The 26,130-nt window shown below is 44.5% G+C and overlaps 1 protein-coding gene across 1 annotated transcript in view; it reads right to left on the reverse strand.

Moving 5' to 3' along the window:
* Positions 1-886: 886 nt before the first annotated feature.
* LOC6614849 (pneumococcal serine-rich repeat protein) overlaps positions 887-26,130 on the reverse strand; it is a 33,802-nt gene continuing 8,558 nt past the window's right edge. The window contains exons 3-6 of the mRNA XM_002039231.2: positions 8,554-8,680; positions 7,059-7,590; positions 5,302-6,677; positions 887-4,874 (exon numbers count right to left, since the gene is read on the reverse strand). Coding sequence (XP_002039267.1) covers positions 5,363-6,677; positions 7,059-7,590; positions 8,554-8,557 — 1,851 coding nt within the window. The 5' untranslated portion in view covers positions 8,558-8,680 and the 3' untranslated portion in view covers positions 887-4,874; positions 5,302-5,362. The remainder of the gene's footprint in view (positions 4,875-5,301; positions 6,678-7,058; positions 7,591-8,553; positions 8,681-26,130) is intronic.

Below are 26,130 nucleotides of genomic sequence, written 5' to 3' on the forward strand. Positions count from 1 at the left end.
CCTCATCCTGACTGCCCCCGCCCCTCCGCCATTGGGGCCAACGTATGCAGCTTTCGAATTTCACGCTTGACATGAGGACAACCTTGACTGGTAGACTTCTGCAGCTCACAGCCATTACCCACTAGCCACCAAATTACGCCCACCTCCCACCGAGAGTGTATACCTTCGATGTGGCAGCCTTGCAAAAGGGATTTACATTTGTCTTTAACTTGCCAAAGATTCCTTAGCCAGCAACTTTACTAAATCAAATTGAAATACTTACCATTGGAAATCAATGAAGCAACATTTAAGAATTGAATTAAAAATCAAAAATGGTTTTATAAAAAATTTGAAATTGGAAATTAAAATGTAATGACATCCAAAACAGCTGCAACCATTTGCAGGGTATTTCGCTGTTCAATGGTCCATCGTGCCGGATTGCCGGTCCACTTGGCTGTCGAGCAGAAGCAGAAGCTGATGTGAGCCCCGCTGGCTGTTTGGCCAGTCAAGCGTTGCATAAAGCGCATTAACATTTAATGCCTGTTGCCGGTCCTTCTTGGTCCTTCGCCCTATTCCGCCCACATTCCGTTCATAGCCACTTGGCGCACCTGGCCACGTAGATATCCATCCAGCGAGCCGAATTTGCGTTGCATACTTCGAGGCGCCGACCGAAACAGAACTGCGGTGGATTGGCCAAATGGATGTTTGATTTATGACCGACCGGCTGCCGCTGGGCGGGTCTTGGTGGATCGTTGGACTAGAGGATAGATATTGTGTTGAGTTGGTGGCTCGCCAGGTGGGTGCATTTGGCAGATTTGCCGCGATGCCCCGCAGGCGTCCATCAATCATGGCCTGAAACCTGTGGCAAGCCCATACCCATACAACCGAAATGAAAGCGCATGCAATCTGTACACATAAACTATTTATTTACGTATATATATATATATATATATATATATAAGTATATATATATATATGCCATATGTATATATAGATGTATATGGGTGTATATTTAGCTGTATATTGGGTATTGTATGTGTGGTAAAGTACACTCGCCTGGTGCACATTCTTCAACGTCCTCACATTTCCTCGGCTTCTCTTTGAAGTCCCGGCTTATAAAGAGCACGCATACATAAATATGTATGTATGTACATGGATGTACATATGTGCATAACCGACCGATTTATCGTTCCCTCAATCGCCATTTAATTAGCTGTATTGTTTTTTTTATTTTTGTTTTCTTTTACATTATGTGTCATCAATTGATTGTTTTACATTCGGTTGCATTTGGATTTTGGCTTTTACAAAAAAAAACTCCACTTGCCTCGCTATCTCCCCTTGCTAGCGTACGCATAATTATGTACAAACGTATTCCCAACGCTCCTTTCGTTATTTACACAGATATATATCTTAGCTATATATGCATGTCAGGTATTTCGTGCCATTCTGCCGCTGATCCGCCATCGCTCCTCCCCCTTGCCTCGTTACTCCCTAGATTATGCGTAGTTTTGCCCACTTTCCCCCTCCCCCTCCCCCCCTGGGTGCTGTGAACCCAGAAAAAGCCCGAAAAAAATAAAACGTACCGCCTAACATCGAAATCATAGATCGCTCGAATCGAAGTGCACACACATTGCATATATGTATCCGTATCGCTATCATCCCGAATACCGCACACCAAGAGAGTTGCGGGTATTGAATATAATAATTGCGTTGGGCGCCAGTTGCCAGTTAACACTACTAAAGTACTGTAGTCGGTGGTAACCGCTTGTTCGTATGTAGTCTTAGGTCTTACACACACACACACACACACACAAACAGACATGTGGATAAACATTAACAACAATTGAACAACGGTAATTACAATTGCACGACATCAACAACAAAGTCAACAACAAAGACAATGACATCCCGTGAAAATAATCAGTGGCGAATTAAGTTCCATCTGTGGGAAATTCAATAGTTTGCGATTTCGCGACTGATTATTCATGGGGTGTATTCCTCGGATGCATTATTATCATCTTGATAGGGTCACATACACATACGCATATGTTTGTAGTCATAAATCTATGCACATTCAATGCTAAATCAATCGAAAAAAATTGCATCCATATTAGTATTCGTGTATGTATGGTATTACACGTATTGTATATGCGGTACATACATATATGTAGTATATATATATATGTATATATACAACTATCAAAAATAGGACAAATAGAACTTGAGAGTTTCTTTGGCCTGTGTTACACGGCACCTGCCTGGAGCTGGTGCCTCTGCGTTCCATCCAGATCCTCCCCAGATCCTCCCCAGATCCTCCCCAGATCCTCGCCCTTCTAGTCCCCCGCCCGTTTTTTGTACACATTTATTGTTACATAGTGTAGATCGGTAATAGCAACGATATAGAACAACAGTTAGGATGATGAGCAAAACGTGGACAACTTTGGTTAGCTGCGACCAAGAAGGATCGCACTTGTAAATAGTTGAAATATATATATATGTACGGTATGTATATATTTATAGGTATTGTATATGCATATGCTTGTATAGATATAGATCAGTATCTAGGTAAATCTGCGGCTCTTAAGCACTATATAACACACTGAAAGTGAAAGTTAACTTTAGGTTACCTCCTTGAGACACGCACATGGAAATCGAAGTCTAAAACACATTTGTCGGGCACATTGAGATACAATTCTGGATAGATGGATAATATATACGAGTATTGTGTGTTTGTTATATTGAGTAGTTTCGTCACTACACTGCTGCAGTACAATCTCCTGACCTCCGCACCACCATCTGCCCGTCCGCATTAGTGCCACCTCTTGATCAAATTGACAAAGCCAAATGCCGCATATAGAAAGAAGCACACTTGATTGATTGCAATATTGACTGATTGTTTGTTGGTTTGTTTGTTTGCTTGCTTGTTTGTCCTACTCTACTCTATCTCTCCCGCTCTCTCTCTCCCTTTCTCTTTCTCTTTGGCTGTCTCTGTTTGCCAATACTGCAATTGCGAATTTCCAATTTGAATTTCTTCGTTAATTGATTTTCAAACTTCTTCATGGGAAACTTCCTCCCCCACTGGCACTTTTCAGCTTTTCTGCTGCCGCTGCCTGCGTATTATTTTACGTTTAACATTAAATATTCAACGCGAACATTAATTTATATTCGATTTTCAATTCAATTCAATTCAATTCAGCTCGACTCGATTTAGTTTGGCATTTGCTGTTTGTGTTGTGATTTGAGATTTTGCGATTTTGCGAATTGCGAATTGTGATTTCAGATTTTTGCCTCGAGTAAGCTCCGATTGTACATACAAATTACATTTATTGTGTGGTTTACATTGATTAAAACTCTTGAGTCTGTAGACATTTACTTCTTATTCACCGTAGATAAATATGTATATTCGTATATTGTAACGTGTTTATATGCACGTAGTCGTGCTGATTTCATTGTGTTCATATGTATTTATTGTGAAATGGTTGTGGCAACCGATGGAGCATCGTATTTTGCACTGATTCGCCCGATTGTTTGCTACACGATATACAAAGACCGATTTGTGCATCTGCCACGGTTGCCTCATAAATACATTCAATATGTCTGTGTATTCCTTCGATGTGCATGCATGAACATGCATGGCCACCAAAAAAAAAAAAAAAAAAAACTCTCAACATATGTATGTATGTAGACATGTATGCTACATGGTTCCATTGCCATATTGGCAATGCATCAACAAGTTCTCCTTTACTTCTTTATCCCGGGAATTACTCCCTCAGTGGGACCCGCTTAAATTGCTCTGCACGTAGAAAAATATGTGTATATTCTCTGCCCTCCGAACTCCCCGAGTTTTGTACTCCTTCTTCTCGTCCCCCTCTTCGATTACAAATGGTATGCAAATGTATGAGAATATATACATATATATATATATCTATGAGTGTATATATATGTATTTATCTTTTATCTGTATCTTTAGCTATAAGAGGTCTATCCCGTCGACCTTGTTGCTTAGGTAAAATGGGATGAGATGTTGTGTCCACCGATTCCTGATATCTGATTCCATTTCCCTGACTCCCCTGCAGCGTTGCCTTATACTCTATCGGTTATCGCTTAACTATCTGCCTATCGATCACTGCATATCGCTTATCGTTTCGTCTTCGCTTCATCTCACTTACCATTACCGTTATGCGTAAAGTTACTTGTACCGTTAAAAGTTGCTCTCTTGTACTCTTATTGTTCACCGTTAATCGGATTTCAGTGCTATCTGTTATCGGTGCTTCGATTGCGGTTCTGCGTTGTGGTTAGGGGTATTTTGAATATGGAATAGGGATATGTATGTCATTGCGCATTGCTGATAAGTTCTATTTTCTCCATTTGATCCTTCATGTTGTGCTCGTGTACTGTTTGTTGTACACGCAACCTGATTAACCGTCAGGTATCGATAGCTCCTGCAGTTGTATTGTTTCATTACCAGGTATACGATTTCCTTTGTAGTTCTTATATCTCATACAGTTACCATGTCCCGGTACCGACAGATCAATCTTACTGTCGCCCTTTGCATGCAATGTTCTCAGTGTTTGATTCAATGGACGTGTTTCGTGTGAAGTCTGTGCTGTCAATTATTATTATATTGTTTGTGAGTTATGTAAGTGCTGTGATTATATTATTGATTTCGGTGAATTATGTGCATGTCCTTTCGCCCGAAAGACAGACGTTGCTATGCTTTTAATCTGTCATTAAGCCTCTGCTGCTGTGTTATGTGATGAATTCAATGGTGATTACTGCTGCTGCGCTTATTGTTCACTCGTTTGTGTAAGCCTTCTACTTCAACTTCAACTTCGTTCGATTTATTTCGTTTTCGGTTTTTGATAAGGATTTTCGGATCTCAGAGGTGCAAGTAGCTGGATAAAAGTGCACACAGAACGTGATATAACAATGTTAGTATTAGGCTATTTGGATTTGCTGCGAACGAGGCATTCGAGGCATTTATTCATGGAACCCGAGATGGTTAGGTGGGTAACTCTGCGTTCTTAGAATAATCAATATACCATTCCAAGAAATTCATTAATTGGTTTAATAACAGCTAGCAAGACATGGTTGGTCAATTCTATATTTAAGTTTGTTATCTCGAAAAGCTCTAATTTGCCAGTAGTTTCGTTTCTTGGAATCGAATTGCATCACAAAAACTTGAATACAAAAGATATTTTGGGGGGTATATTGAATGCTCTAAGGAAACAGGAGGCATAGGGAGTAGTCATAGGCTGTGCTCTAACTTGTATGTTTTTTTTTTTTGAGTGCATAAAATAGTTCGAAGGATTCGCAACTTACCGGTGTGCTGCTCTAGCCGGGGACTCGGCCCAGTGCTTTACTTGCCTCTGCGCCCCCCGACCTATTTGACGAAGAGGTCCTTGAGCGTGGCGCAGAGCGAGGCGTCGCACGTGTCCTTGGAGTCGTCCTCGTCGGCCTTGCCGAACCAATTGAGCGTGGAGCGGACTGCCCGGCCGGCCTGCGATTGAGCAGAGCTGCTGGCGGAGGGTCGACTGCGCCGGGCGCCGTGGGCGGGACTGCCACTGGCGCTGCCCGAATCCTTGGACGCCTTGGGCGTGGCACCGCGAGCCGCTGCCGATGTGGAGGCACCGCCGCCGGACGACCCAGCTCCTGATCCGCCCATGCTGGCGTTGGAGCTCTTTCGCAGGAAACCCTCGATGGCCGTGCCCAGAATGGTGGCATCCACCGTCGCCTTGGTGGACTCCGCCCAGGTCTTCTGTTTGCTCCTTGGCTTCAATTTCGGCTTGCCAGAGTCACCGCCTAGCGGATCCTTTTTCTGCAGCCGCTCCAGCACATCCTTAGACAGCGCCACCGCCGAACTCTTGCTACGCACGCTCTTCTTGCGCGCCAACGGCGTGTGCCGCTTGGCAAACCAACCGGACAGCGTGGCCGATCCATTGTCCTGGACATCGCTCACCAGCTGCTTGGCGTTGTTCAGCAGGGACACATCGAAGCTGTTGGATCGCGTCGACCTACCGGCATTGGGATCGAGTAGGCCGCCAGTTGTTCCAGATCCTCCACCCCCTCCGCCTCCTCCTCCGCCCACCGCTAGTGATCCGCTGTGGGTTGTCGGTGTGGGCGTGGCGCTGGTGGCACGCCCACGAGCGGCCGCCTGAAAGGTCTGGCTGAGAAACGGGCTACTGGCCGTGGCCGTTGCCGAAGAACTAGCACTTGAGCTGCCATCCCGGCCTTCCGGTTCCGGCCGGTGCATATCCATGGCCGAGCTGGTCAACGAGCTAAATATGCCGCCGATGTCCGTACGACTGCCCAGTAGTCCAGTTCCACTGCCCGACTTCTTGCGACGCGTTGAGGCCCGAGTCGAGCTCTGCGACTGAGCCTGCTGCTGCTGCTGCTGCTGCTGCGACGGCGGCAGCTCGGAGGCGCGGCGAAAGGAGCTGGCCAATCCTGGCTGGGGGCATTCCGAGTAGCGACGGTTGGTGAATCGTCGGCCCGGCTGGCCGGAGCCGGCCTCGTCGACGGTCTGCACCTCGCACACCTTCTCGTTGGAGGATGTCCAGAGCTTCAAGCGGGCCTTGCGCGACTGCAAGTAGATGTCGTCCATGATGTCCAGCTGCAGATTGTGGATGCTGCCGATGGGGTCTGTCGATGGGGGTCCTGTGTTGCTCTCCCGGCGGGAATTCAGCACCCGACTGCTCCTGCGGTGATAATAACGAACAACAGATGGTCGATTGCTTAGTACTCTCGGATGAGTCGGAAGTGCATAACTCAAATTACCGTCGGCTCACGAAACGACTATGCAAATGCAAATTGAATTTCGAAAAGACTTCAAAGCGCTTCAATGCAGCTCAATTATAAGAGTGTCAACAAGTGTGCAACTACATGTGTATGTATATATTTTGAGTGCATTAAAGCTGTCTGTTTTTTATAGCATGCTTTTAGACATTTGTGTGGTTTCAAAAGCCGAGGGATTTGTGTTCAAGCCAACGAAACTAGTTTGACCCCAATCCTCTTGTGCAAACTTAGTTACAATTCAATATGAGTTATATATTGCGATTCGACTACCGAGTGCCACTTACCCATTGCTGTTGGGATACGCGGCCACGGATTCGCGGCGCGAGCGCCCAAAGAGTGTGGTGGGCACCTTCGAGATGGTCACCACCGAGTGGCGACGTCCGGTCGGCGCCGGAGCCTGCGACAGAGTGGCCAGAAAGGCGGCCTCCTTCGGTGTGGGACCCGATCCCTCGCCGCCTCGCTCCGAGAGCCGGCGCACCTGGCTGGCCGTGATGCCGTCGGTCACCTGCTGTGAGGGCAGCGAATGCTTTCTGGCCTCGCGTGGATCCCGCCATGGCGAGAGCAGATACGGATTCACGGGCGAGTCGATGTCCAGGCTGCCGCGATTTGAGACCGTCGGCTCAGAGCTGTCCTCCTGCTCCTCCGGCAGATTGGACTCCTCCACCACGATCAGCGGCTCCGGGGCACTGATGCCATGTGTTCCCGTCGCCTGTGGGCGTTGCGGATGCTGTGGGTGTGGCGGCGGACGGGGATGGCCCGGTCCAGTCGACTGGCCCGTAAAGCGGGCGAATGGTGAACCACGGAAGCGTAGCGCATCTACGGAACAGAGTAGTTAGTATTGCCTAACTTGCTAGTAAAATCAGGCAACTTAACTTTATTATTAAGGCAATATGGATTAAAAATGCAAAATTATGATGATCTGATCTACTTATGAAAATTTGAACTATTCTTCTCTATTCATTTAGGAAAAAGTTCCCTGTGAATATTATGAATATTTGAAATATTCTTCTCTATTCATTTTGGAAAAGTTACCTTAATGATGTTCACCGGATGGGTGTTTGATTTGTGGGGTCTTCAGGATTATTTAACAAATATTAAACTAAGCTCCTTACTTTTTTAAGCCGGAAAATCACATTATATAAAACTGTTGTAATGTGTGTTATGTTATGTGAAAATCGTTCGGAGACTAAATATAAATTATTCGGGATTCGTCGTAGTTGTTAAAACTGTTTGTTTCAGCTAAAATGTTTTCGAAATTAATCTCATTTTTAAACTATAAATAGTTTTATAAAACAAATGCTTTTCTGGGGATTCTATATTGTTCATATATATTTTAACTAGTTTTTGGAAAAACAATATAAGCCGAAATTATTGAGGACTCGTAGTAGTTAGTTAAACCTTTTTGTTCCAGCTTAAATTGCTTTCGAATCGAATCTATTTAAGTTTTATTAAAGATTGAACAGGACTCACAAATTTCAAGCACATATTGTTTTCTGAAACAAAGTATTTTCTGGGGATTTCATATTGTTAGTTTTTTGAATAAATAGAAAAGATTTGATCTATGGTTTCGGTTACCATACATCGACATAAGTGATTGCATCGATGTTTATGCAGCGTCCATATACTGTAAGGCCTGCACTTTGTGGCGCTATCTGGTTGCCACCAACGAATCCTGGCAATTGGTGCAACATCAGGTGCGAAATGCCTGTTCTGCGATAGCCCACGAGGTGTCCGGTTTGCTCGAGTGGTTCATTAGTGGCTCGTCTGGCTGTCACTTACCCATTTTGCACAATTGCTCAATTGCTCGCCAGTGGGGAATTCGCTACTGACTGTCTTCGGGGTCTGGACAGTCTGCTCCCGACTCTCCTCTCCGCTCCGGTGTTCTCTCTCCTTTGAAGTGTCCTTGCTGGAAAGAAGAGCAGGCCAGATAAAGCGACAAGAGAACACAATAGCAGCAACTGCCGCGGCATCAAGGCACATTTAGTTTACCTTTAGTGGTAAATGTTTAATGTTTAATAGGTTCAGCAAGTATAAACTTTAGTTTGGGGAAAAACCCCGCTGCTAGACAGCATTTTGAATTTGGTCAAAAGGTGAAAGCTGGCGGGTTGTGTTATAAGCAATGCGATATGCCAAAATCCCAAGGACTATGAACGCGCCAACTTAATTGCTTCATCTCCAACAGTCTGTGAATAAAATTGTGAGCACTTTTTCGCGTTGTGCACTCAAATTTCGATATCCGTGCACCGCATGTGTCCCTCTGAAATGGTGAAGCTCGTGAAGCCCCGAAACCCGGCTGTAATACAGCCGGTACAGCCAGCTCATGTGTGAATCCTTTACGTGTGCCCCCCTCGATCCACTCGGTGTGTCCGTGTGGCAGGTTAAATAAAGCCGGGGCAAGTTTCGCTCTTCCTGCTCATTATCCCCGGCTACAAATTGCAAATGGCAGCAAAATCATGCATCAAAGTAATTAAAGCCACTGTCCAGGGACTTTTCGCTTCGCTGGAGATGAGTCCCCATTCCCGTTTGCTGTTTGCTCCCCTCTTTTCCTGTTAGGGACAGCGACAGTCTGACAATCCGACATCCCGACAGCCCGACATCCCGGCCATAATAAGCATAAAATTATGCAAAAGTTGAAATGAAATTTCGCGATAACTCAGATGCCACAGGAGGAGTTTCTATTTCGCTCGATGGCTGTGCATCAGCGGGCTAATGGCGATGGAGTTAAAGCCGCAACCTCAACTTTTGCCAGGAGTAATAGGGAATCCAGCGACTAATGATGGCGTTGTGGTAGCGCCATCGTAAACGCGTCCACATGGATACGTAATAATGGCCATCGGATGGGATCAGTGGGCTATTTTTATTAGATCAACGCAACCAGTGGGCAACGGCTTTGATTTGATTTGATGCGATTCGATTTGATTTAGAGCACTTGCACAGTCACCAGACATCCTGTATCCTGTATCCAGCAGCCAGTATCCTCATCCGCCGACCGCTGCAACTTGGGCAACTCAAAGTCGCAAGCCGCAAATCACAGGTCCCCAAGTCCAAAGTCCCCAGTCGCAAGTCGCAAGTTCATTAAGCTTGTAAATTGGCAATCAACACCAAAGTTGCGGCTTTGTGTGGTAGCTAATTAGCCTGTCTATGCCACTGACAGAACTCTCGCGCGCTCCCCCTCTTTCTCTTTTCCTCGCTTCCTCTCACCCGATGTCCTGCGCTCCTTTCCCCGGCAATTATCCTTCCGGGAAATGCTTCACGCCTTCATTGTCCGCCCGCCGAGGTGACTGAAAAGCACCGAGCCAGTCCAACTAAATAAACGAGCACGTTACTAAACCAATGCTTGCACGTTAACATCGTCCGACGAACAAATAAACGCTTCTCTGCATTTAAATTAAGCCTAGTATTCGACTATCGGTGCCAACTGTTTTCAGGGATTTTCAATGGATGGAGCACAGGTCCGTCCACTGCATGTCCTGTGGTTTCGAAAGTAGGGAAAACCTTTCTGAGGTTAATTTTGTGCACCATGCAGTTAGTGTGTTGCCCCTTTGTTGCATGTCCTTTTTGGTCCTGCCTGGTGACCCCACCAACCGTCCATATTATGTATTGTGGCACCACCCATGCCCAACCCAATTGTGGCGTTAATAGGACCACGTGCTAAAGTGGCCCACAGTATGGTAACTATCAGAAATGTCACCAGTTAAGTACTCCTTTCATACGGACTATGTTCTTTTGAGGAATCAGGGCGGGTTCGGATTTGATCAAATTATCCGGGTCAAGCGCAAACATAATGGCTGTGATTGAGCATAATTTGGTGTGAAATTGATAACCGCATCGCCTTCTTATTCAATCTAGCTCAACGTTCATTAATTACATTCGGAATTTGTCAATGTTACTAATAGAGATTTATCCACCATATTTGATACACACGTGGTGCAATTTTTACATCGATTTAAGGAAAATAAAATGTCACTTCAATTGATTCTCAGGCACCGACTCGATTTCCCTTGGCCAGTGATGTGTGTATTTGGTTAGTTGATTTGAGTTGCCACACATTTTCAACGCCACTCGACCAGTCCACCCAATTTTGTGGGTGATTGATTGACTCGGGCACCGCCAGCCAGACAGTGGGACAGTGAGAGAGGGTCGGTCAGGAGGGGAACAGTCGGGGGACGCAGTCAGCCCAGATCGAGAGCAGAGACCGACCGATTGACAGATGGACGCACCGACAGTGTCCCACTGTCCACCACATCGGGGTCCCTGCTCGGGCGCCACGCTCAATTTCAGCTTAGCTTTGTTTAATGGACTTGCACAAAAAAGTTTACAAAGCACTTTAGCCTGGAACTGTTGGAGATGGGTAAAAAGGATATCAATCAGCATCGTCAGCACTCATACACGCCCAATGCAACACTGCATATTAATGGGCATTAACATTTAGCATTGAAGGGCACAACTCACTGGGGTCTTGTCCTGCAAATTGCTCCTAATTGTCCTGGGATATGTTTATCCTTGAGGTGCTGAAGGTAATTTACTCTTATTTTTATCGCCGCCACTTTACCTGCCTTCCGTTTTTTACCCTTAAGTTGGTTTTCGGGTCGGTTGAGAGGCATCGAGTGGTTGGGGCGTAAGTGCTCATACCAGGAACAGCCTTTGTAAGCCCTCTGATTTTCCATTTTCTGGAGAGACATTTTTAGATAGCCCCCACCCCACACATATCGGCTTTGACTGGGGTGGACATTTGAAAAGCCAAAGGTTAGGGGTTAAACCGCATATGGCCACTGGCAACGTCGCTTCCACGTTCACATTCACATTCAGCATCCAGCGTCCACATCACCATAAGTTCCAGATTCAGTGGCACATTCGTATTCGCATTCGCATCGAGATTCAAATGCTCGGGGAAAAATGTTTGTTCTCCGTGCGTGCAACTTTCACCATTTTTTCCCATCGAACTATCATCAAACTTAGGGTATATCAGATAGGTCATAAAGTTAAAAGTTGATAAGTACTATTTGCTCTTGACTAAGTCTAATCTTTTTAATAGACCTATAGGGTAGTCGAGCAGATAACCCACATATAACTGCTCATCAATATATTGTGGGAAAAGGGTATTCAATAGTACATCAGCATATGCGATGAGCTGCTGAAGTAGTCAAAGAACTCCTTGTGCAGGCTTATGTGGAGTGCGGATGCGATTCCGTAGAGGAACAGCATGATTGCGGCTTTCTTGGCTGACTTTGACATGCTGTCTTGCATCTAGCAGCAGTTGCACCTGGCAACGGAAGTGAGCACACCTGGTTACCCCACATCGTCTCATTCGAAAATACGTTGTGGTTGCAGCGGTGCCACTTTAACTTCGTACAGTATGTATGCTATCGGAATGCCTACCGAGATGCGGATGCGGATGCGGAAAGGTCAGTTGGACTGGACTGCGGTTTGGGGCAATTAGGTGGTCAGGGAAGTTGTAATGAATTGCGTCCATAAATTCAGGCATTTCATACGAAGCCTTTGACTTTGGTTTCGTTTATTCGTTAGGTTGCTCAACCACTTTTTGACCGGGACTTTCATCTTTTTAGGGTATGCATGGTGGTGAACAATGAGTCCATTTCCTATGTGCAATTTAAAATGTTCTCGAAACTCCCTAGCTTCCGCTTCCTTCCACTCTCCTCCTCTTCCTGCCCCTTCTGTTGCCTTTCGCTTGTGGATATCTGCTTGACAAGCTTGTTTATGACATGCAACAACGAAAATGAGGCCAGGATATAGAAGAGGCCATGGACAAGGACTCAACCTCAGAATCAGAATCAGAATGGGGATCGGTCATGGTCATGGTCATGGTCGTGCCCCCTTCCGCACTAAGGATATCGGACTCCCTGAGATGCGTTTGTGCAACGGTTCCTTGGAACTTCCGCTTTTGGTTTCGATTTTGTCGCCCCTTTGGGGCTTTGATAACATTGTTATCGCCACTCCCTTTGTGTGCACCATTTGTTGTGGTTTATTTTTATGTTTTTCTTTTTGTTATTCGGCAATTTACAACTAAAAAGTTGCAAGAGGATGTGTGTGTGTGTGTGCCTGTTGCATAATACATTAACGCGGCAAGCGGAAACGGAAATGTCACACATTTGCTGCCGCTGGCAACATTGTGGCAGCAGGCGAGCTGCGGGCCAGGAAGCGAAGCGAAAATAGCAATCAAAACTTAACTGAATTGCAGCACATGACGGCAGAGGAGGCACACCATCCCCATAACCCAGCCCCATCCCCATAACCCAGCCCCATCCCCATAACCCAGCCCCATTCCCAGCCTCATCCTCGTCCTTGTCGGCGTCCCAATGCCGACGCCTTCACCTACAAAGTTGGTTGAGCGAATTAAAACATAAATGCATTTGCTGCAGAGGCCAGCAGGGATCCAAGATGATTCCAAGTGGGCGGGCGTTTACTCCTAATCGAATCGAACCAAAGTGGACCAAGTGGAAATGCCAGAAAATTTGCGTTGCTCTGGAAAATGTGCAAAAAACAGTGGAGCAAAAAAAAACAAGAAATAAATGGCGAGGAGGCAAGAAAAAAGCGAGCTGTAAAACTGTAAACTGTTACGCCCACTGCCCATTACCGCCCCCTTTGTCTGTGTGTGGCTGTCAGCGTGTGTGTGTGTGTGTGTGTCGTCTTCCTCTTTTATGGAAGACCATACAAAGCGATTCCTGCCAGCCAGCTTTTCCTCCTCCTGCTCCTGCTCCTGCTCCAGCTCCAGCTCCTGTCTATCCCACTTGGTCCTCCTTGGCTGTTCGGCTCTGTCTGCTCTTGCTTTGAAATTGAATTCAATTGAATTCGCATGTTGCTCATTGAATTGCACAGATTATGGCTAAAATACAATTTTAATTTCACAGAAAAAAGTATTACGAAATGCTCGGTCGCTTTTTTGCTTTCACGCAGTCCCTCTTGCTCTTCCATTCACTTTTAATACCCTGTAGCTGTGTACTTTGTTTGCTTATCAGAGTAAAGCTGTGGCAAAATATAACTTTATGGATATTAACCACGTAATTACACAGAAACGCAAAGGAAATCCTAATATACTTTATTTGTATGCTTACACAACACCACATTTATGATATTTTCTAATATATTTACTTATTATTATCCCTCCCCTGTTTGACTTTTAAAATAACAGAAATCAAAAGAACTTAAAATCACTGCAAAAAAGTGTCTAAAAGTAAGCAATGAAATAAATCCGTACTTTCAGTTGGTATTTAAACTGCTGCATACTATAAACATTTCACAAACATGGATTTTGTGAAGACTGTTTTATTTAAACGTCAAGTTTTTTTTCACTTTTTGAAGTTCCGATGGGTACTGCCAACTTCGCATCCCGAGGCTGTGCCATCTTTCGTGCTGTTAATTAAATGTTGTCAGGTAATTAAAATGCAGCTGGAACGAACTGCTGGAGTGGCGGAGGAGTGTAAGCTGCTTACTGGCCTCCAACAAAGCCACCAACGATTCTGGAACTAAGCCGTATTTGGTACTCCCGGAACCGGTTGCTAAACTGGCAATGGGTTTAGGATTGCTGGTACTGGGATTGGGATTGAGGCACTGGGATTGGGATTGGGACTGGGGAACTGGGAGAATTGGACCTGGCTGCAAGGCGAATCCAAGGATCCTCGCTCGAGTTGCATCAAGGCATTGTGTTCCAAGCAAAGGGGAACTGCTGTGGGAACAAAGGCTCAAGGTAATATTTTCCCCGAGCTAATCCCAGAGAGCTTTGGCAGTTTGCTTTTGTTTTACAACGCACACAATGCACCTGGAGGATTGGGCTTGGAAAGTCGGATTTGACATCAAGTTTTTGATCGAATGGAATTTCGCATTTAATTGAATTTGGTTTCGATGCGACGACTGCCAGTTACTGCTATATGGCACATAGCTGGTAAGGTGTATATCTAACCACAACCACATGATTATCCGCAAAACCTCCACCACACGTCTGTGCCATTTGTCCAGTTTTTTTTCAATTTTTTTTTTTAACCAACCCCTCAAATTCCCCCCTTCGATGCGAAATATCAGCGAAATGTGCAAAACTAATTAGCTTAGATAACATGGCGTACAACAAAACATCGTGCCAGTGTCAAAAAAGAGCAAGCGAGACGCACAGCGCGGAGGGAAAGAGAGGTAGGTAGGAGTGGTGGCGAAAATGTTGCATAAAACTGGGCGCAAGCGAAAGTGCAGTGCAAACTTCTGACAAGTAAGAGAAAGTTATTGAGAACAGTACTTACTCCACAGCCAAGTAAGTTATGGCAACTGAGGAGTTATTTGTAATTTGCAAACTTTTGAAAATACAATTTATATTTGGAAATTCGAAAAGGAAAGAGTATCACACATCTGGCATCCCGGCTAAAAATAAGTGGCATCTTCCATCTGGCATCCCGGCTAAAAATAGGTGCTTGCATACTCTTAGGCACCTAGTGATATCTATAGAGCTCTTGCTTAGCAACTTTTTCACCACGAGATCCATAACCATAGTGATAAAGTAAGTGATATTCATCAAGTAGCGACGATTATCAGATATTTGGTACCCAGTATAAATAATTCGCGCTGCGAACACGAGAATCCTTATGTAAGGGCTGCCATTTGTTAATTCATTTTGCATATATCTATCTATATATATATGTACATGATTTTTTCAACTGGCACAGTGCGACAGCGTTGTACAAATGAAATGACACGAAACGCAATTACCCTGGAGGCGGAACAAAGGGCTGAGGACGCACACATACACGAGGGGAGATTAAATATTCATAGAATCATTGGGAAATAATCAGCAGAGCAACATGCATGATTTATCATTCATAATGCTCGGTCACTCCCCACAGCCATTAATTAATTGTTTATTTAACGGAGTTGGTGGTGACGCAATTAATGCATCTACATACATCCATACGATGCCATCACCTGGTACGCAACCGAATACGGATCCGGATGCGGATACAGATGCGGATACGGATACGGATGCGTATGCGTATGCGAACCACATGGCTTCCGGTTCGTCGGGGCGGCGGATGTGCGTGCTCCGCCGCGTCAGATTTAATTTGTTTATCTAATTAAAAATTTACTGGGAAAAGCCCCTTAATGCCGGAGCGGATTATCATCGCGCAGCTGCTTTGATCAAAGTTGAAAGCAGAGAACTGCATCCCGCCACTGGCACTCTACGTCCACCCGATAAACACTCGGTACTCTAGGCACCCCTGTCTTTTTTGACACCCTACTTACGGCAACACAAAATACTCGAGTGTTTTACAAACGTGGTGTTATTGTTACGAGTAAAAAAACCACCCGAGGCCTGCTGCACAATAACCGTTTGGGTGAGTGGACGCACAGTCAACGATCGGCCGCACGTCATTTTTTGTACGCGGGCTGCAGTTCTCTGGTCATTTTTTGTACGCCTAAAATTTGTATGGGTGGAAGCGTGACGGGTATAAGAAATGAAGGGTAAAAGGGAATACCCAAGAAAATTTTCGTGCTCATGTCTTTGCTCTTTGATGGACTCAATGTGTGCCACCCGTTTTTATTGCCTTGTAATTTTTCACACGTCGCTAGCTGAATACTCTAATGAAAAATATTCTTACATAAAGTCATTTTTGAAATGAATTTTGTGACTTTATGTACATAGATTCGGCTATTAGCATTATTACTATTACTATTATTTTTACTGTAATCTATATTTAAATTATTAATAATAATATTTATTATTATTATTATTAATTAATTAATTTTATTATTTATTATTAATAATTAAGTTATATATATATATATATTAATAATATATTATATAATAATATATAATATAATATATATAATTATAATAATATATAATAATAAGATGAAGGGCATATTATACAACGTATTTGACAAAGTCTAGAGCCACACCGAAAGAATAGTGTGTAAACGTATGAAGTGTAAAACGTATGGAGTTACGCATCTTGTCTTTGACTCGACTATCTACGAGACCACCCGAGTATTTTTGGAAACACCCGAGTATTTTTGGAAACACCCATGTGTTTAACGGTAATGTGACCGAGTGTGATCGGCACCCGCGACGCAGAGCACCGTATTGATTCGGGTGCGCGCACAACGGGGTGTCTTGTCTGCATGTTCAGATTTATACTGTGTGTTTGTAAGTACCCGCGATGTGCGTGGCGGGTAGCACCCGCACACAAAATTGTAGGGTGTGAGTCGAGTGGCAAAAAATGCCACCCTTGCAGTTCTCTGGTTGAAAGTTCCAGTGAAAACTTGAGACTCGCAGAGGCGGGCAATCAATACAATTATTTTTGTGCAAATACCCACATAAAATCGCATAATTAAGTCTCTGCTTGTCGTTTTGTGGCATCGGTACGTTTTTTCAGCTTTTAAAGTGGACCTTGTTAGCCTTAAATTCGATTCGATATGTTGTTTGCATCATCCCCCCCTAGAATGTTTCCACCATATTGTGCTGCAAAAGTAATATAATTAAATCCAGTTCAAAGGCCATGTACATATGTACATATCTGTATTTGTGGCTACGGCCTGCACTCCATCAAATTGAAATATTTAATATGGCAAACATGTATAATATTTGTATAATATTGACCCCTGTGTCGCATAAACTTTTTCTGTGTAAGCAAAACAAATAAATAATAATAGAAAACATCCTCTGTCCCCGAGCGAAGACATCCCTCTAAACCATTTTGCCCCTGACCAACTGAAGCGGCCACGAGGAGAAGGCCAAGCGGAGCAAGAGCGGAGGAAAGGCGGAGGAAAAGCGGAGCAAGAGCGGTGGCAAGGAGAAAGCGCTTTCCAGCACACTCTCAATTGTTTGTGGTGCGTAAACATAAATAAATTGTTGAATATTGCTTGACTTGGTCCTTGGAGAGGCTCCCTCCCACATCCCACTTGCCACTTGCCTCTTCCCACTCCCATTTCACCATGGCCATGGCCTTCACCGCTCAACCACCCCACACTACCCACCCCTCCCTATTCCCATACATCCTGCCACCGCCCCCGCTCCGCCCGCTCGACTCCTACTTGATGTGCTTTTAATGATTTATGGCAGAATGCAAAGAACTAAACGGAGTGGGGCAGAAACGCAGAAAAAATTCTAAAAAATCCAGCTACAAAGTGAAAGCAAAGTCTATACATTCTGTGGTTTTTCCACCATACTCAGCACCCCATCCCCATTACCATTACCATTTCCGTTTCCATTTTCCACCCAAACCCAGCCCCCTGAGACCGCAAGTTTACTCAATTTGATTTGCTGCCCTTGCCGGCCAACGCTCACGATTATTGTTATTAATTTTGCGAAAGAATTTGGGCTCTGCGGATTAATAAGAAATGAGAGGAGCCCAATCGATAGTTGGATGCTGGGCCAAAAAAGGCACAAAGTTTGGCCCAAAGGGACAGCCAAAAGATCGCTTTAATTTCACAGAGCATAAGCACTTCATTTTCCCGTGCAGAGTGATAAGTTTGGACCCACAAAAAAGAAAAAATGAAACAATATCCCGAAAAAAGCAATAACGACTAGACTTGTAAGTTGATTTTGTAGATTTAAGTTCTTAGTGCATAACATGAAGCTGGAAATGAAAATATTTCATTAAAATTAATATCCAGCACAAAACTTTGCTTTGCTAAAAAAACTTTACCAAATTAAATGTTTTAACGAGCTATTGCTATGTGATGTTGCTGTGCTATTATTTTAAGAACAACAAAATTCACACAAAATGTATTGTCTTTACGGAATATTTATTCTATCCGCTTTTCGGGATTTTCTTGTTTCAGGAAATATTTCTTTTTTTTTTTTTCTTTTTTTGCGAAAGCAAAAATTGTTGCGACAAAAGTTATGCCAACGAGAAATACTTTGCGAATGTTTGTTCGCCTGCATTTCGTAATTAAAACAAAAATGCGAAACGATTGTCGGACATTATAAAAGTGCCCCTACTTTCCACTTGCCACTGCCGCTCTCCACTCTCCACTTTCCACTGGACCCTCTGAACTGAACTGAAGTGAACTGGCACTGGCCCCAAGTGGACATAAATTCCACTTGAACTCATTCCTCGTCTCGCTTGCTTTCATTAGCTTGGAGCCTTGGGGCTGCCCAGAGGCATTCCCCATCCTGGTATCCTCCCTCCCCCATGCCACACCCCCCTTATGGAAGCCATCCCCCAGAGGAGGCACGCCCCTGGTGGCCCCCACTTGAAAAAAGTAAGGCGGGGGAGGGGGAGGAGTGTGCAGAAATGAAACATTATGATGACAGTCGCTCGTGTGTATACGCATGTGTGTGCAAAAATTGAAATTGAGAATGGCAAAATAATGAATTGTAAATTGCTTCGAACGCGCACATGTAAGTATATTAATTTATTTATTATGCTGCGCAATAAAATCAAATAAAATGGGTCTCCCCTCCCCGCATTTTCCATTCCCCCTCCTGGCACTCGGCGCAAAATTGAAAAACTAAAATCGATTTCCGCTTGACAAATAACTTAAGTGGCAGTTTATATGTACATACATGCACACACGAGTGGCGAGTGGGTAAAATCGAGCAGCGAGTTAAAAAAAAAAAATATATATATATATATGCAGTTATATAAAAAGAGAACGAGAGAAGCAAGAATATTCCACCCGATTAATTTTTGCGATCCATTAAAAAGATTTACTCAAATTGACAGAATCATCGTTGGGAGGCTGCCGAAAAGCCAGGAGCAGCAGGAGCAGCAGTAGCAAGTGAATGTCCTTGTGCGCACATAGCATGGCCCACGGCCTTCTGGGCGGAAAAGCCACCACCCACCCCCCAAAAAAAAAGGCGGCGAGTGTCTCAATTTGCATGCCATAAGCTTTGGGCGGCCATAAAAGGGGCGCCAGCTGGGCTAGTGGAGCTGTGGGGGGCGTGGCACGCTGGGGAATAGTGGGGGGTGGGGGCCACATTAAATGCATGTAATCATAAATTCACACTCATTAAGAGATTTGGCGAGCATTCAGCCAACAATGAAGAGCAACAGCGACAACGACGTTCCGAGTAATCGCAAATTGAATTTATCCGGAATGGAATCACAGCGATTTGCATACCCTGTTTACCCTGCCCGTCGCAAAGTGATGGGCACTCTCGACTAAGCAAATCGAATAATTCGATTTAACATATTCATTTATTATAGATACTTCTTTTATCATAGTTTTTTAACCTTAAAAATGCTTAAGTTTGCTAGAAGTAAAGCTTATACTTCACTTCTAAGACATTTCAAGAGCAGCACTGAAAGGTTATGCAACATTACAGGGTATCACTCACGGTCGACTTAACACTCAGACGGGCTTTGGACCATTTCTCTGTCCCTTTCTATTTTGGGGGTGTGTGGATTCGTTTTAAATTTTCCTGTGTGTGTGTGTGTGCCAAAAGCAGACCCACACGATATGTGGAAAGACCACAAAAGCTCCTCTCACACACACACACATGCACACAGGCGGACCGACACGTATGCTTTACCCTTTCATCGTACACCCTCTCCCACTTTCGACCACCCCACTTTACTCGCGCCGCATTTGTATAAAATGTAAATTAAGTTAATGGTAATAAAGTGTCTATTATGTAAGCAAAACTCACTCAGACACGCACACACACACATGCTCGCTTTCCCTGGCTCTGTCGCTCTCGCGCGCTCGCTCTTTCTCTCCATCTCTGTCTCATCGCCCACTATATCTGTCTCCATCTCTTTCCAACTGCATTGGTATAAGCGCAATGAAAATATTTTAAGTGATTTTGAATTAGAGCCACTCTAAAGTGAAAGCGTGGGCGAGTGGGAGCGAGACAAAGGAAATAGTAAAATAGTTATTGATAGTTAATTATGCACTTATCGATAAATGATAACGATTAGGCCGGGCATCGATGCAAATAAAGGGCGTGGAAAGTGGGCGTGTACGCAGGGCGTTTGAAGAGCACACAATTAACGTTTCATTTAAGCAATTGAATAACTGAGCCTTTGATTGGCGTGGCAACTTGAGCATCTGTTTGTTTGCCGACTTGTGGCCACCGGGAAAGCGATGGAAATGCTGTTTGGAAATGCGTTTGGAAAATAAGGGCTCTCTAGGCCGCAATCTTTAATTAATCAGACACTAGAGGCGTCCCAATGGCATCTCAAAGATCAGCTGACAAGGATTTCTGATGGCTCAAACAAGGAATTATGGCCACATTAAGCATGTAAAGCCGGTTAAGCCCAGGAAATAAAAATGACACTGATAACATCCACAAGAACAACGAATTAAATACACTTAAAGACCTAAAAGGGATGAGCCTAATTAAGACGACCTAAATTTGCAATGTACATAAGCAACTTATTTAGGGAAAATCATTGTGCTAAATGGATTCAGTAAATGTAGAATTTTCCTGAAGCAACAGCTTAAAGATGTATTAAAGGTGATTACAGTATACCGACCAAGAAAATAGTTGGCATAACCAAAGTTCTAATCGGCATTTGGGCCAACCTTGACAGGCGAATGGCCAAAAGCGCCAGCAGGATTTCGGCACAACTGACAGCCTGACAAATTGACAAACTAATGGGCGGGGCGGTTGATGATAATAGGGGGCAGGGAGAGGCATAACTTTTAAGCACCCCACAAAAACACGGCCATTACATGTGGCCACCATTGGCGAGGCGAGGCGAGGCCCGAAGCCATCAATAAAAGCACAGCACAACTGCCAGATGCCCAACTGGTACGCTTTAGGCCACATTAAAAAGCGTTGGTCGACATAAACTGGCCAAAAATCACACAATTAACCGTGCCAAGAGCTCCGCGCTTGGCCATTAAACGGCCATTAAGAGAAGTTTCTGTGGCAGCGAATGCCCGTCCGTCCGGATAGAAGTGGGTAGCAGGTGTGTATATACAAATGTATGTTAGGCTACGGGAAGGGGCAGATGAGGAGCAGAAGGATGCGGTGTCCTGGAGATGTAGATATGTATAAGGGTGATGACTGGTTGCCGACAGATAAGCCGCCTCGTGTCTAAGCCCTCGAAATAAATTGGGAAATTTAGTAGGGGTTAGGAAGGACTAAGGCGAAATGCTTATAATTTCGCCTGTTAAGCTTTCAGCTCCTCCACCACACGCACGCCCCACCACTAAAAGCGACCTTGATCTTGATGCCAATTTGATGTTTGGCATTGGTTGGAAAATGGCACAGAATGCTGCTGCAGCCGAGCCCTTGACCCAGATGCGTGAGGGTTGAAACAAGGACATCAGGGACCGTTGCAATGTCGATACGAAGCGCAAGAGCGAAAACGTTGCCAGTGCCATGTTTTTCAGCACTTTCGCTTTGCCGATTTTTCCCAGCTTCGCCGAGGATAATTACGTAAATCTTTGTAAGCTTATTAACACGCATACGCCCCGTGGCCCAGCGCATAAACACGCCCCTTTCGCAGGATGGCAGGATTGCAGGCTGAATGCCAAGGAGCACAGACAATCAGCTGCACAGGAATCCCCCATGGAGTGCAGTGCAATATTTTGCTGCCACTTGTTGGGCGCCAAGAGGCAAACAGAGCTGGCGGATGCCAACCCTTCGGTTCTCAAGTGACTTGCCAAGTCGCCAGGACCAAAGGACTAGGACACCAGGATACCGTGATATCAGGATGCCGGGACACAAACATAATTGGAAACGCCACCATCCCCTCACGTGTACAAATATTGATGGATAGTTGCACACCAGCATCACAACTGGAGGGCAAAACTCTCGTATAAGTCATCAACTTTCAGCGCCGATAAGTAGGCAATGTATTGTGCCAAGCGGAAGGCAAGGAAGCGTTCTAGGTGATGCACCAACTTGTTTTGCTCTCACACAGCCACTCGCCTCCATCTCCATCTCCATTTCCATATCCACACTGGCTCACACATCACGCATACGCTCCGGATGCCAGGTGAACCGAAAATAGTGCAAACAAATCGATACTTCAATCGCTGAAATCCTGAGCACGAGCGTACGACTCACAGCGAAGGATTCTTCGTGGGCATTAACCAAACGAAAATGTAAATAAAATGGAGCACTAAAAAGTGCAAAGGATGTTACTTAAAATTAATCTTATTACCAGATAATAGTGTTATTATAAGAGTTACTCGTCTGAAGGTGAAAAACATGCTACTTTAAGTCTACAGAACAGCTTATCTTTAAATGTATTCCGTACTAACAAAGTTTCTATCACCAAATGATTTATAAACATATGTAGATATTTGCAAACGAACATATTTTGTGAAACCTCCCATAAAGGATTAATATTTGATCGAAGTTTATAAAAATTCCGATATATAGCTGAATGATTTTTACTGCCAATCTATTCTGTGTGATTGCCTTTCAATTTCTTGTGGTCTAGTAGTTGCCATAAAATTTGAAATAATGTGCACGTTATAAAGAAATTTATACACCCATTTGGCCGAGATTAGGTGCTTGACTCTTTGAGCGCAGAGGAACTCCACATCAGATCGGCTGGCTGTCTGGCAAACTTTCCATTTCCCTACCGTTCAACATTCTCGCAATTTTCCATGCCGTTGCCCAGAGCTCTCGGCCGCGTCCTTCGACCTCCTTCACTCCTCTCCAGCTTATTGATATTGCAATTTAGCCAACATAAATTTGACAGACCAAACAAATCCCCCAAAATGGGGCGGGGCAGGAGGGGCAAGCGGCCTCTTCAAGTGCCACTTGTGCATGTGGCTGTGTATGTGTGTGTGTGTGTGTGGAGCGGCGGTTAACAAAAGGGAGACGGCCAACGAGTCGGCTACGTAATGCGCTGCTGGCCACCGCAGAAGCCAAAAACTGGGCTCGTCTTTGTGCTGCTCCTGCGGCTGTTTATCTTGCGTGTGTTTTGTTGATTTTACCGATTTCTCTCGCTTACCCACCGCCTACCCCCTCCCCCCTTTGTTAACATTTTTTTTTTATTTCAAGTTGACGGCCATGGAAAATTGTATTTCATTTTATTTCGTTTTTCGGTTTTTGCTCTTCGCTCTTTGGCGGCCAGGAACTTGAACTGAAACTGGGCGGAAAAAAAAGCGAGAATAAAAGTTAATTTTCGCTTGTCGCTCTAAGCCAATTAGTGCGGTTCCCCTTCCCCCCTCTGGAAAATATCCTCAACGAACCAGCAAATAAGGCCAAAAGCAATCCAAAAAAAAAAGGGAAAACAGCAACAACAAACTAATTGAGTAAACAAAGTTCGGCTAAAGTTGCCAGCATTTTTTTAACGTTACTTCTTTGCTGATTTCCAGATACAGTGCGTCTGCAGCCTCTGCCATTTCCATCGAGTGGGCTATTTTTAAACTTGTTTTATTGATCCCTTAAAATAATTGCAAGGGCAGACAACAACAGCCCAAACAAATCTGCTCAAAGAATTTTAGTTTAGTTTCGTGCCGGGGGGATGAGCTCGTTCCATCATCGTCGCTGCTCTCAGCAATATCATCATCGTGATTCTGGGTTCGGGGTTCTGGGTTCTGGGTTTTGGGTTCTGGGCCATAATAAAGCAACCGCAGCATCGAAGTCTGTTAGTCCGAAAAGCATTTGCAACCACCTTGGCCTCAGTCTCAGTTTCAACCTCAGGCATCCGTACCACCATCATCATAGCTTCATCATCAGCATCATCATTGCGATTATCATCATCGGGAATCAACGAGACGCGGCCGCCTCTTGAGTTGATTTAGTTTTCGGGCGGCTCTTTCGAGGGGCGGTAAACTTTTCAAAAATATTTGCCTTTACCATTTGCTTTGGGTCTACCCCGTACACCCCACCCACCGTAGCACGTTCCCCTGCTCCCAGGACTACCAAACTTTGCTTATAAATTTCGATGATTGCACGAGAGCGAGGCAAAGTGGAGAAGAACTGCCAAAGACATGCCCCCGAAAAACCCAATTCCCTTTAAAAGAAAAAAAAAATAAATAAAAAGGGGTAAGAGAATTTGAATTTGAAATGGTGACTTGAACTTGAATGGAAGCCTGGGCCAGTGGGACTGACAGTCTGATTGAGAATAGAGGTATTCGGTACTTTGTGCAGGCCCCCGAATTCCATTTATAGGGCCAATTCAGCAAATGCGGCTAAGGAAGCGAAATGAATAATGTGTAATTTTGCAGGGGAACCTTTAAGTGATTGCCTTAAGACAGCCTTAAGTATCTTTAAGCTTGTCTGCCTGGACTGACCAATTTATCAGCTTCAGTTTCAGTTAGTATACCCTTGAAATCCAAGATTCTAGCTCCTGGATCTTGCTACCTTAATATTTATATTTCATCTTAGCACTAAATTCTTTCCTTAGATCAGTGGATTTAACTTGATGTACCGCCCTGAAAATCTTCCGATAACTATGCTACTACATTTACATCCAACTTGCCTAACTTAAATATGCATACATCCTAATAGTGAGATAAAGTGGAATATAGTGAGCCGACTTAATCGATTCTTGTTCATGCCAAATTTCTCTATTACATTTCTGTGCAATTTCTCAAAAGATTTGTTTTAAAACTCACTTGCCATAAAGCGAATCCCGGCTGATACCATCAAATTTAGGATGCCTCGGCGTGTCCTTGCTCGTTCTTTTCGCCATGCCATTGTCCCGCACTATACCGTGTATCTTGTATCTTTTTCTGCGCGTTGTATGCAAACTTTTCAGATAACAGAAGTGTAAGAGGTTCATTTCAAGGGGTTAGAGCGGCGGCGGGCGGCGGGGGGCCAGCGAAATGGGGGTGAGTGTACCCCGGGAAACGTGGAATGTTACTTAAGTAGGAACGCCACTGAAGTCGCATCATGATAATGGAGAAGCCTGCCTCTTTTACACCACCCACCTGCCCCCCGTTTCGATATGCCGACCCGCCTTTCTCCGGAAAACCCCCCTGGAAAACTCACCCCTTGCGCCGCAATTTCCGTCTTCACTTGTGTTACACTTGCGTTCTTTTCTCTTACAATTTTTTTAAGCTTGCAGCTGACTGCTGTTGCTGCTTCTTCTTCTTTCAATCTTTACCACCCCCACCCCCCCACCCCCAAGCCCCAACCCAGCCCCTCCACTTCTTCTTCCTGCCTTCTTTGTATTGCTTACACACTCAGTTACAGTTAAGTTGAGTTTGGTTGAGTTTGTGTATCTGTTACGCGAGTTTCTATTTCTCATTGCCTGTGTATCTGTTCATCTAACTGTATGGGTAACTAGGTGTACGAGTTTGCGTGCGTGTGTGTGTGTGTGCGGAGCCAGCGACATTGCCAAAGTTATTTCATAAATTGTTGCCACAGCAGCAAACACGAGCACACAGCGAAAGAGACAGTGTTTTTGCGAGGGTCTACTCATTTTCCATTTTGCCCCTCATTTCTTTCTTTTTTGTTGCATGATAAAATGTGACTGGAGGGTAAAACACACA

Source organism: Drosophila sechellia, chromosome X (genome assembly GCF_004382195.2).
Source record: "Drosophila sechellia strain sech25 chromosome X, ASM438219v1, whole genome shotgun sequence".
In the NCBI taxonomy this organism is placed as follows: Eukaryota; Metazoa; Arthropoda; class Insecta; order Diptera; family Drosophilidae; genus Drosophila; species Drosophila sechellia.